The 14,135-nt window shown below is 36.7% G+C and overlaps 1 protein-coding gene across 27 annotated transcripts in view; it reads right to left on the reverse strand.

Moving 5' to 3' along the window:
- The window catches only part of DCAF6 (DDB1 and CUL4 associated factor 6), a 135,000-nt gene that overhangs the window by 118,719 nt on the left and 2,146 nt on the right, over nt 1-14,135 (reverse strand). For 22 of the 27 annotated variants that reach the window (XM_019026242.3, XM_055365308.2, XM_019026237.3 and 19 more), the window contains exon 2: nt 646-707. In XM_019026242.3, the coding sequence (XP_018881787.3) occupies nt 646-707 (62 nt within the window). Of the gene's footprint in view, nt 1-645; nt 708-2,358; nt 2,415-8,388; nt 8,482-14,135 lie in introns of those variants that run through there. The other 5 variants (XM_055365342.2, XM_063711171.1, XM_055365272.2 and 2 more) reach the window with 3 other exon arrangements.

The raw sequence follows: 14,135 nt of genomic DNA on the forward strand, positions 1-14,135 counted from the left end.
CCGTTTATTTAAAATTCTAGAAAATGCAAACTGATTTATAGTGACAGAATAGAGATCACTGGTTGACTGGGGTTGAGGGTGATGTGTAAGAAATGAGAGGGCACATGGGCAAACTTTTAGGGGATGATTGATATTTTATCATCTTGAATGTGGTGATGACTTTGTGTATGTTTACATGTGTTAAACATATCAAATAGTACACTTTAAATATGTACAGCTGATCATATCTCAATAAAGCTCTTAAAAATATAAAAATTTGCCGGGTGCAGTGGCTCACGCCTGTAATCCCAGCACTTTGGGAGGCAGAGGCGGGCGGATCATGAGGTCAGGAGATCGAGACCATCTTGGCTAACACAGTGAAACACCATCTCTACTAAAAATACCAAAAATTAGCCGGGCGTGGTGGTGGGCGCCTGTAGTCCCAGCTACTCGGGAGGCTGAGGCAGGAGAATGGCGTGAACCCGGGAGGCGGAGCTTGCAGTGAGCCGAGATTGTGCCACTGCACAATTTTATATTTTAATGTAAAACTATTCTCCCATTTTATTATAGTCACAATCCTTTCTGGGAGGATTGGGACATTTCATCAAACACTTAAAAACACTTAGTATCAAATCCCTTCAGAGTTGAGAATTAACTATTACTTACACAACCATCATGCACATTAAGGGTTGCTTCAAGTTTTAATCTTTGGATAAATTCTCTTCTTCCTGTTTAAAAAGAAAGAACAAATTAAATAAATCACACAAATACTGAGAAAAATATAACACAGAAATTAGGAGCCTAGGATCTGAAATGAAAAGTAAATTCATGCTCTAATTTCAGCTCCACCATTTATAAACTGAGTGATACTGGGCAACTTAACCTCCGCCTAAGACTTAGTTTCCTCATTAGAATACCTCTACCTCATGCAGTTTTTTGTTTGTTTGTTTGTTTTTTGAGACACAGTCTCACTCTGTTGCCCAGGCTGGAGTGAAGTGGCACGATCTCAGCTCACTGCAACCTCTGCCTCCCAAGTTCAAGCAATTCTCCTTCCTCAGCCTCCCAAGTGGCTGGGATCACAGGCACACAGCACCACGCCCAGCTAACTTTTGTATTTTTAGTAGAGACAGGATTTCATCATGTTGGCCAGGCTGGTCTCAAACTCCTCACCTCAACTGATCCACCCGCATTGGCCTCCCAAAGTGCTAGGATTACAGGTGTGAGCCACCACGCCCGGCCTGTAGTTATTTTAAGGACAGAAAGGGCTTAGCACAGTATCTGGACCACAATAAACACTCGTACATTTCTTCATTTATTCATTCAACAAATATTTATTGAGTACTCACTCTGTGTCAGGTAAAGTATATTTTACGGTGGTAAAATAAAACAAAAAGATTTCTGCCTGCTTATGAGAGGAGAAAAACAATAATCGGTATAAGTGCTATAAGTTAGTATAGTGCTATGCAGAAAAATAAAGCAGGAAAAAGAGATAAAAAGATGACTGGAGGTAGGGAGTAAGGTTTTTAATTTTAAATAGGATGGCAAACAGCAATAGTAGGTACCAACTATTTTTAAACATTTCGCAATTTCAGAAACGTTAAAGTTAACATTACAATGATGAAATATGGCATTAAAAATCAGCATAAATGTCCATCAATAGCAGAACAGTTTAAATACTGCAAAAACAGAGTAAGTTCCTTCTTTGAAAAAGAGAAATCTGTCCCTTTAAGGAATGAATCATCTTTACCAAACACAGATCAAAAAGCATGTTTATTCAGAAGCTGTAATGAAAGAAGGCTGAATTTACGACAAAGAACAATAATTAGGTAATCAGGCTGATGAGATCTCTCATAAAATTGTATCTGCCTATACTTTCTGTATACTGTCACAAAGGGCAGATTTCTCTATTGCACTTTCTTGCCATTCTATATCAAAATCAAGAGCCTCTTGAAGGCAATTTGTTTTACTTCTTTCTCCATGTTATTTAACTGGTAAGATGGCTAGGTAAAGGATGAACATATAAGTTAAAAAAAAATTGTGGATAATTATGGGGGCTTTTTATTTTGGGGAGGGAGATGCTCTATGGTTTCTAAACTTACTGAAATAAAACAACCTAGAGAAATTCAGTAACATGTTTTCATGAAGTAGGTTGTACTTCAGATAATTAACTTTTCGAATCTGATTTTCGCTTGTAAAAAGATTCTAACTTCAGTAAAAAAGATAAATTTTTAAAAACTCATTTCCTTTTCGTCAAAGGATTGGTAATCTCATTGAGTTATAGGAGTTAAGAAACAAAGTATTCAAATTAACAATATGACAGCAATTAAAACACATTAAAATATTAAAGTATTGGAAACTTTTTTGTCAAAATTTTAAAACCTGCGTTTGAAAACATGGCTCTAGTCACTTCAGTCTGGAGAAAATGGTGGCAGAACCTAAGAATAGAAGATAAAGTAAGCTGTTTTAGCAAGAACTCTTCTATATGACTTTTGCACATTAGAACATGTATAGAGGCATAACACATTGTGGTTAAATAGATAGCTTTTGAATGACATTTTTATACATGACTTTGGAGATAAAATTTATTGCATCGTCCAGACATCTCATAAAGTGTGCTTCTAGAGCAAACTAGCAAAAACATCCACTACCCTTTTAGTAATTAAATGTAATACCAAGAAATAGAAGCAAAAACCCACCATAAAATAAGAACAGTACCTTAATAAAACTGAGCCTCCTCAAATTAAAATAAAAATAAACTCACATCTGAATGCTATTAAAAGCTGTGAAGGGTCTGGCCTATTTGCAAGGTAACCAATTGGACTGCTACCTTTCTTGGATGCTAGCAAAAGACACCAAACTCCTAAGTCAGAGGCAAAAAAATTTACTACTCATGTATGGCAAGCAGTATGAGTTTCAGGTTTACATTGGTTCTTCCTGTAATCCAAGTCTCATAGGGAAACTTGAAGATGCCTGGATAGATGCTGTGCATGTAATGGGTTTTAATCACAGCTGAGGAATCTTGAACTTGGGGAACCTAAATCTTTTATCAAGCAAACCTGCCCAACCTTTATCCCTAAGGAGACATTATTAAACTGAACAACAAATTTGTCCTTGGCTCAAGAGGCTCTCAGTACTCCAGTGTTGGGTGCAAATATATATTTAGAATTGTTATATATTCCAAAGCTATTCACTATATAAACCTCACTGAGAAGATAGTCCAGAACAAAACGACTAGTGCCTCTGCTCCCAAGATGTTCAGAAATCCAAAGAGCTATGAAGAATCTTCTCCCAAGAATTACACACTTGTTATGGATGAACTTACCATTGTGGCTTCCAACTCAAGTCTTTCTGTACCTCAAGCTGCCTCTTATAATTCTGACTCTACTCTGGCATTCTTTTATATTAATAGGTTATAAACTCCGTAAGAACACTGCTTTATTAACCCATGTATTCCAAATACCTAATACAGTGCCTGCCACAAAGTATGCATTCAATATACGTTTGCTGAATCAGCGAATAAATGACTGGGATCATGATATTCATTCTGTTCTAGAATCCGTATTACCACTCAATAACACATGGTGATTGCTGTGCGTGGTGGCTCACACCCGTAATCCCAGTACTTTGGGAGGCCGAGGTGGGTGGATCACCTGAAGTCAGGAGCTCAGGACCAGCCTGATCAACATGTCAAAACCCCATCTCTACTAAAAATACAAAAATTAGCCGGGTGTGGTGATGGGCACCTGTAGTCCCAGCTACTCGGGAGGCTGAGGTAGGAGAATCACTTGAACCTGGGAGGCAGAGGCTGCAGTGAGCTGAGATCATGCCACTGTACTCCAGCCTGGGCAACAGAGTGAGACTCCACCTCAAAAAAATAAAATAAAATAACACATGGTGAATGTATTTCAATGACAATAAATATACAGCTATTGCTCATTTTTAATGGTTGTGTAATCATTAAACCATTAAATAAATTACAACTTTGTAATTTATTTATTCACATACCTATCTCCTTTACTAGACTAGTTGAGAATTATTACTTATAGAGATGGTTGGGGCAAGAAATGTTGGATTAGGTTTAAATATCTGACTTGAACATACTACACTTAGATTGGGCAAAACTTATTTTCTCAGAGCCTTAGTTCTTACTTGGGGGTGACAAACTCTACCAAGGAGAGACAAAACACAGAATTATTTCATCCTTGGCACAGCACAGGACAGATGACTGCTGGTTAAGAGATTTAGAGATCCAGATATGAGAGGCTCAGCAATCACCAGACAAATACAGCGTAAAAAGGTCTCCACCATGGCAACATTATAATCAGACTGTCTGAAGTCAAAGTGAAGAGTGACTCCTAAAAATGGCAAGAGAAAAAACCATCTAAAAACAGTTAAAAAAAAAAAAGGACTAAGAAAGTCGTTATATAATATTAATGAGACCAATTCAGCAAGAATATATAACAATTCTAAACACATATTTGCACCCGACACTGGAGTACTAAGAGTCATAAAACAAGTATTACTAGACCTAAAGAAAGAGATACACTGCAACACAATAGTGTGAAAATTCAACACCCCACTTACAGCATTAGACAGATCATCTAGACAAAGAATCAGCAAAGAAACACTGGACTTAAACTGGACTTTAGACCAAATGAACTTAACAGACATTTACAAAACATTCTATCCAACAACTGCAGAATATACAGTATTTCCATCAGCATATGGAACATTCTCCAAGACAGACCATATGTCAAGCCACAAAACAAAGTCCCAACAAATTTTTTAAAACTGAAATCACATCAAGTGCCTTCTCAGACAACAGCAGAATAAAACTAGAAATCAATACCAAGAGAAAATTTACAAACCTTACAAATACACAGCAATTAAACAACATGCTCCTGAATGACAATAGGGTCAATGAAGAAATTAAGACAGAAATTTAAAAAAATGTTTTTGAAACAAATGAAAATGTAAACACAACATACCAAAACCTGTGGGATACAGCAAAAGCAGTGCTAAGAAGAACACAGCAATAAATTCCTACATCAAAAAGGAGAAAGATTACAAGTTAATAATCTAAGAACGCACCTCGAGGAACCAGAAAACCAAGAAAAAACCAAACCCAAAACTAGCAGAAGAAAAGAAATAAAGATCAGAGCAGAACTAAATGAAATATGGACTGAAAAAAAAAAAAAACCACAAAAGGTCAATGAAACGAAAAGCTGGTTCCTCAAAGAGATAAAAAAAATTGATAAACCACTTTCCAGACTAACCAAGAAGGGAGAAGAGCCAAATAAAATCAGAAATGAAAAAGGAGACATTACAACTGATTCCACAGAAGTACAAAGATCATCACAGACTATAATGAACTATATACTCATAAACTAGAAAACCTACAGGAAATAGATACATTCCCAGAAAAACACAACCTACCAAGAATGAACCAGAAAGAAACAGAAAATCTGAATAGACCAATAATGAGCAGCAAGAATTAATCAGTAATTTTTACAATCTCCCAACAAAGAAAAGCCCAGTACCAGATGGCTTCACAGCTGAATTCTACCAAATGTACAAAGAAGTAGTAATATCAATACTCCTGAAACTATTCCAAAAAATCAAGGACAGGCCTTTCCCTAACTTATTCTATAAGGCCATTATCACCCTGATAACAAAACCAAAGGACACAAAACAAAGGATACAGAATAAAAAGAAAACTACAGACTAATGAACACAAATGCAAAAATCCTCAGCAAAATACTAGCAAACCAAATCCAACACCAAATCAAAAAGATAATACACCATGATCAAGTGGGTTTTATACCGGGAATGCAAGGATAGGTCAACGTATGCAAATCAATAAATGTGATACATCATATCAACAGAATGAAGGACAAAAACCATATGATCATCTTAATAGACGCGAAAAAAGAATTTAATAAAATTCAACATCCCTTCGTAAGAAAAACCCTCAGTAAACTAGGCATAGAAAGATCATACCTCAAAATAATAAAGGCCATATATGATAAACCTGTAACTAACATCATACTAAATAGGGAAAAGATGAAAGCATTCCTTTAAGAACTGGAAGAAAACAAGGATGCCTACTTTCACCACTCTTCAATATAGTATTGGAAGTCCTAACCAGAGCAATCAGGCAAGAGAATGAAACAAAAAGCATCAAAATTATAAAGGAAGGAGTCAAATTATCCCTGTTTCCTGATGATATGATCTTATATCTAGAAAAACCTAAAGACTCCCCACAAAAACTCTTAGATTTGCCAGGCGCGGTAGCTCATGCCTGTAATCCCAGCACTTTGGGAGGCTGAGGTGGCCAGATCACCTGAGGTCAGTAGTTCAAGACCAGCTGGCCAACATGGTGAAACCCTGTCTCTACTAAAACTACAAAAATTAGCCGGGTGTGGTGGCACATGCCTGTAATCCCAGCTACTCGGGAGGCTGAGGCAGAAGAATCACTTGAACCCGGGAGGCAGAGCTTGCAGTGAGCTGAGATTGTGCCATTGCACTCCAGCCTGGGCAACAGAATGAAATTGTCTCAAAAAAAAAAAAAAAAAAACTCTTAGATTTGGTAAATGAATTCAGTAAACTTGCAAGATACAAAATCAACATACAAAAATTAGTAGTGTTTCTACACACCAATAATGATTCAAGATGAAAACCAAATCAAGAACACAATCCCATTTACAATAGCTACAAATAACAAAAAAAAAAAAGGCCGGGTGTGGTGGCTCACGCCTGTAATCCCAGCACTTTGGGAGGCCAAGGTGGGTGGATCACAAGGTCAAGAGATCGAGACCATCCTGGCCAACATGGTGAAACCCTGTCTCTACTAAAAATACACACACACACAAAAATTAGCTGGGCATAGTGGTGCGCACCTGTAGTCCCAGCTACTCTGGAGGCTCAGGCAGGAGAATCGCTTGAACCTGGGAGCCGGAGGTTGTAGTAAGCCGAGATTGTGCCACTGCACTCCAGCCTGGGTGACAGAGTGAGACTCCGTCTCAAAAAAGAAAAAAAAAAAAAGAAAAAAGATATTATAAACACACACATACACACACACACAAACTAGGAATATATTTAACCAGAGGTAAAATCCCTACAAGGAGAACTACAAAACACAGCTAAAAGAAATTATACATGACACAAATGGAAAAACATCCCATGATCACTGGATATTCAGAAGAATATCATTAAAATGACCATACTGTACAAAGCAGCCTACATATTCCATACAATCCCTATCAAAATACCAAGTTAATTTTTTGCAAAATTAGAAAAAACAATCCTAAAATTCGTATGGAACCAAAAAGAAGCCCCAATAGCCAAAGCAATGCTGAGCAAAAAGAATAAAGCTAGAGGCATCACATTATCTAACTTCAAATTATATTACAAGACTATACTAACCAGAACAGCAGGTTACTGGTATAAAAATAAGACACACAGGTCAATGGAACAGCATAGAGAACCCAGAAATAAAGCCACATACTTGCAGCCAACTGATGTTTGACAAAGCCGACAAGAACATACACTGTGGAAACAAAACCCTCTTCAATCAATGGTGCTGAGAAAATTAGATATCCATATGCAGAAGAATGCAATTGAACTCTTATCTCTCACTAATACATAAAAATCAACTCAAGATGGATTAAAGACTTAAGTGTAAGACCCAAAACTATAAAGATACTAGAAAACAGACAAATGGGACTCAATTAAACTAAAAAGCTTCTGCATGGCAAGAAATAACAGATTGAAGAGACAACCAATCCTGTTGAATGACAGAAAATATTTGCAAATTATTCATCCAACAGGGGACTAATATCCAGACTACACAAGGAACTCAAACGATTCAACAACCAAAAAAATCTAACAATCCTATTAAAAAGTAGGCAAAACACATGAATAGACATTTTTCAAAAGCATACACCCAACAGGTATATGAAAAAATGCTCAACATTACCAGTCATAAGAGAAATGCAAATCAAATTCACAATGAGATATCACCTTAACCTAGTCAGAATGTCTTTTATTAAAAAGACAATGTTGGTTATCATGTGAAAAAAAGGGAACTCTTATGTACCATTGGTGGGAATGTAAATTAGTACAGCCTCTATGGAAAACAGTATGGAGATTTCTCCAAGAATTAAAAATAGAACAATCTTTCCAGCTAGCAATCCCACTACTAGATTTTTACAAAAAGAAAAATTAATATATCTAAAAGATATGTGCACCAGTATGTTTACTGCAGCACTATTCACAACAGCAAAGATATGGAATCAACCTAAGTGTCCATCAATGGATGGACAGGTAAAGAAAATGTGGTATATATACACAATGGAATACTATTCAGTCATAACAAAGAATGAAATCAGGCTGGGCGTGGTGGCTCACCCCTGTGATCCCAGCACTTTGGGAGGTCGAGGCAGGCAGATCACAAGGTCGGGGGATCGAGGCCATCCTGGCTAACACTGTGAAACCCTGTCTCCACTGAAAATACAAAAAAAAATTAGTCAGGTGTGGTGGCGGGCACCTGCAGTCCCAACTACTTGGGAGGCTGAGGCAGGAGAATGGCATGAACCTCGGAGGCGGAACTTGCAGTAAGCCGAGATCTCACCACTGCACTACAGCCTGGGCGACAGAGTGAGACTCCATCTCAAGAAAAAAAAAAAAAAAGAATAAAATCATGTCATATACAGCAACGTGGATGGAACTAGAGGTCATTATCTTAGGTTAAACAAACCAGGCACACAAAGACAAGTATGACGTTCTGACTCATAAGTGTGTTCTAAACAAATGTGTTCACACAGATGCAGAGAGTGGAATGATACATAATGGAGTGGAAGAATGAGGAGGTGGGAGGATGATGAGAAATTCGTTAATGAGGACAAAGAACGTTATTCAGGTGATGGATACCTTAAAAGCCCTCACTTGACTGCAGCATAATCTATGCATGTAACAAAATTGCGTATGTACCCATAAATTTGTACAAATAAAAAGTAAAAATATATAAAAATATCATCTAAAATAGCATTACAAATATGAAATATTTAAGGATAAACGTAACACCAAAAAATACAAATCACTGCTGAGAGAATCAAAGAATGCTTAATACACGGAGACAAACCAGAACCATAGGTGAGAAGATTCACTATTGTAAACATGTCAGTTCTCCCTGAAATAATATATAGATTCAACACAAAATCCCAAGTCTTTTTGTAGAAATTGACAAGCTAGTTCTAAAATTTTTATGGAAATAGAAAGGGATCAGAATAGCCAGGATAACTATAAATGTTTTTTTAAAAGACCAAATTTCGGCCAGGCGCGGTGGCTCATGCCTGTAATCCCAGCACTTTGGTAGGCCAAGGCGGGCAGATCACAAGGTCAGGAGATCAAGACCATCCTGGCTAACGCGGTGAAACCCCATCTCTACTAAAAAATACAAAAAAATTAGCCGGGCGTGGTGGCGGGTGCCTGTAGTCCCAGCTACTCGGGAGGCTGAGGCAGGAGAATGGTGTGAACCCAGGAGGCGGAGCTTGTAGTGAGCCAAGATCGAGCCACTGCACTCCAGCCTGGGTGACAGAGCAAGACTCTGTCTCAAAAAAAAGACCAAGTTTAAAGTATCACACTAGCTGATTTCAATCCTCGGTATAAAGACATGAAGCTAGATCAATGGAATGTGGCTAGGAAATTGACTTAAACATTTATGGTCAATTGATTTTCAACAAAGGGAAAAAAGTAGTCTTTTCACACACACTGTTAGATCAATTGCACATTAATATGCAAAGAAATGAAACCTGACTCTTACAACATATGTAAAACTTAACTCGAAATTGTTCACAGACCTAAATGTAAGAGGTAAAAAGAGAAAATCTCCAGGAAAAAAAAAGTAAAAATCTTTGTTACCTTGGATTAGGTAAAGATTCTTAGATAGGACATAAAAAGTATGAACTATAAAAGAACCTGTTAAGAAAAAGACATAAACTGACAGAAAATATTTGTAAAGTACATATCTGATTAAGGACTGTTATATAAAGAATTATAGAATTCTTACAATATTAAAAAGGTAAACCTGAACATTTAACCAGACTATATGGATGACAAAAACAAAAGCCACAAAAAGATACTCAACATCATTAACCACTAGAGAAATGCAAATTAAAGGCCAGGCGCAGCGGCTCATGCTTGTAATCCCAGCACTTTGGGAGGCCGAAGCAGGTGGATCACCTGAGGTCAGGAGTTCGAGACCAGCCTGACCAACATGGCAAAACCCCATGTCTACTAAAAATACAACATTAGCTGGGCGTGGTGGCGCATGCCTGTATCCCAGCTACTTGGGAGGCTGAGGCAGGAGAATCTCTTGAACCCGGCAGGCGGAGGGTGCGGTAAGCCAAGATCATGCCATTGCACTCCAGCCTGGGCGACAAGAGCGAAACTCCGTCTCAAAAACAAAAAAAGAGAAATGCAAATTAAAACAATGATATATTTCTACACGCCTACCATGAAGGCTACAATTAGGAAGACTCACTACACCAAATGCTGATGACAATGTGGAGCAATTGGAACTCTCATATACTGCTGGTGGGAATGCAGTATGGTAGAATTACTTTGGAAGACAGTCTGGAAGATTTTTATAAAGTTAAACATACTTACCATACAAGTCAGCAATCCCACAATAGATATCTACCCGAAAAGATTTAAAAGTGTTCGACCCTAGTTATTTTGTCCAAGATGTACATGAAGTTTCACTATTTACATTTTCCCTGTGGAGCCATCAGCAGTGTTTAAAAAAAATTTTTTTTTAATCTCCTTCAAGTACTTGGGGAAGCCTGCCCACCCTAAACCTGAAGCAACATTAAATTACAAGAACTACACACCATCTAGAACAATTTTCCAAACCTCAAGCTGAGACTCATTAGTGCGTATTCTACCAGTTCAATACCAACAGTTGTAACAATATGAAAAAAAAAAGAATGCATCCCATCTAGTAAGGTTTATATATACACCTAGAGAATCCTTTATTTTCGTTGTGTATATCACAGGTTGCCACATAAATGTACTTTTATCATGGATCATTTTTAAAACATTTTAAAAACACTGACCTAAAGCATACTTGTAACATAAGCTCCATGCTACCAGAAGCTTCTAAACCTTCTAAGCACTTATAACTTGATTCATCCTATTTTAGGAAGCAATGAAACCCACAATAGAGCTATCATACTGTCTATGGTTGTTATGATTACTTATATGCCTTTGGTGTCCTGCCTTAAGGAATTATCAGTATATCTTACGTTTGTCACAATTGACTGTCATTTTTCAATACTAAAATCATACATTTTTCAGCTTTCACTGAAATTTCAAGACTAAAGAAACAAAATACAAATATTTCACTAACTTTTCCCCAATGGCTAAAAAAAGAGGCAAAAGTCAGAAGTTACTAATCTTCATATAATAAATGTACTGTAACTTGGCAACATATTATGTAGAACCTGGTAATCTAGAATGCAGATGTATTCAAGATGCACTAAAGAGTAATCTACACGCAAAATTATCCATTTCAGTACATACTGACTCTAATGACATTCAAAGGACACTGACTTCATAAACCCCTTACAAAAAGATGAGATTCAATCTCCACTAAAAAATTGTCACTGGCTGCCTAATCATAATTTACACATTTTATACATTATAATAAATAACTCCCTTGAGAAGTACCTTAAAATTACTTTTTTATCAATTACTATCTTTTAATTTAGAAGGGTTAGAAAGTTGTAGGAGTGTCTGTCCAAAAGGAAAGAAATATGAGTAGAAACAAGCAATGTATTGAAATAATAGTTTCTTTTATTAACAATGTTTATCTTTACAAAACCGTATATATATGGGATAATAAAATCTGTGTGGCTAATAAATCACTGATTTCCAAAAGCACTACTGTACACCTAGTATACAGTAATTTGAGAAACTACTACATTTAAACATTTAAACCTACAGGTATCTCTGACTTTGATAATTATTCTTTTAAAAAAAAAAAAATTCCAGGAGGCTGAGGTGGGAGGATGGCCTTGAGCCCAGGATGTGGAGGCTGCAGTGAGCCATGAGGGTGCCACTGCACACCAGCCTGGGGGACAGAGCAAAACCCTGCCTCACCCTGCCCCCCGCCTCCCGCCAAAAAAAAGAATCCTACATTGAAATTTAGATAGGGCTCACAAAGATTAAAATCCCTGGCCTATCCTCTAAATCCATGCTAGTCTAAAACAACACTCCATTGGCCCAGGTGAATCTTGTGGATTTGGGAGCTCTAAGTAATCATATCTTTTAATCATAAATAACATCTGGGAAATTATTCATCTTCATTCCCACAACATAATAGGAAGTTTTGTGAAGTATAATTTTCTTTGATGGGAAGAAAGGAGGTAATTAATCAGTTTAAGTAAAATCAATTACAAAGCTTGAATATTACCATTGAAAGGGCACATGCTATGGTGAAATAACTGGAAATGTAAATGCTACAAGAAAAATTTATCCATTTGTTCTATCCCAATTTTACTATTTAGCAGTAATTCACTGCTAAAAAATCTGTAGAAATACAAATAATGAAAATGTATCAGAAAAATACTTAAATCTACAACCCTGTAGATAGACAATCATAATGTTTAAATATTGAAGTCTTTTAAAAAAGGAATCTACTTCCTTAGGAAAATCCTAGCTTGGAATTTGACTTTTAAATGGAAGGCTTTATAAGTGTACCATACTTTATTTTATTTATTTATTTATTTATTTATGACACAGAGTTTCCCTCTGTCGCCCAGGCTGGAGTGCAGTGGCACAATCTTGGCTCACTGCAACCTCCACCTCCCAAGTTCGAGCTATTCTCCTGCCTCAGCCGCCCAAGGAGCTGAGACTACAGGCGTACGCCACCACTCCCGGCTAATTATTGTATTTTTAGTAAAGACCAGGGTTTCACCATGTTGGCCAGGCCGGTCTCAAACTCCTGACCTCAAGTGATCACCCGCCTTGGCCTCCCAAAGTGCTGGGATTCCAGGCATAGGCCACCGCGCCCGGCCAAGAGTACTGTACTTTAAAAAGTCATTTTATCTAATAAAAAAATAAAATTAATAATAATAATAAAGTCATTTTATCGCCACACACAAAAAAAGATGGTAATTATGTGACATGATGGATATGTTAATTAACTTGATTGTATATGAAGTTATCAAGTCCTACACCTTAAATATAACAATTTTTAATTGTCAATTATACCCCAATAAAACTGGGAGGGAAAGTCATTTTTTAAAAAAAACCATCACTAATTCAAACACTACCAATGTGGATTTTGCTGTTTCCTGAATGCAAAGCCAGGATTAGCACTGTAGTATAGAAGAGTTGAATAACAGTGTAAAGGTCTACTAAGGGTAAAGGCCAATAAATTAGTTCTTTGCAAACATTTTCAAGTTTCGATACTTTCAAGAAGTATTTTCAAGTACTTAGAAAACCACTTTTAAAGGAAGTCATTCCAAAAAGTCCTATTTTAAGAGTATATATTATCATATCTAAAATATTATTTAAGATAAAGAACTCCCTGTATGTATACATACACATTTGAAAAACTGTAATTCAGGCTTTCTAATATAGTCAGTGAACCCTTCAATTCCCCTAGACCCAATACACAAATTCTATTTCCATTAGGGAGTTGGAGTAGGAGGGGGAAAAGCAGGTATATGGTTTTGTTATATTTTAATTAACTCGTTTGTAGATATAGCTGAAGTAACTGAACCAAAAGAAAACACTAAAATATAGAACTATATACAAGTACTTAAACTGTCCAACTGAGATAAAGGACCAAATTATAAATGTATCCATGCAAAACAATGTTAACGTTTGTTTTATTAAGCTAAAATTTTCTTTCTCCGCAAATAAATTCTAAAAGAAATACTGCACACTTTTTTTGGTAAATAGTTTAAAAAACCAGACTCTAGCTATGTTCAATTTTAAAATGATTAATCACCACTCTAGGTACTTATCCTACAACAAATGCACAGAAGCTTGTAGAATGATGTTCATTAAAATGCTGTAAGGGCGAACGTCCACTTAAAGAAGAAAGGTTGAGTACCCTATGGTACTTCATAATGTTACCTACTATG

This window comes from Gorilla gorilla, chromosome 1, assembly GCF_029281585.2.
Source record: "Gorilla gorilla gorilla isolate KB3781 chromosome 1, NHGRI_mGorGor1-v2.1_pri, whole genome shotgun sequence".
NCBI lineage: Eukaryota > Metazoa > Chordata > Mammalia > Primates > Hominidae > Gorilla > Gorilla gorilla.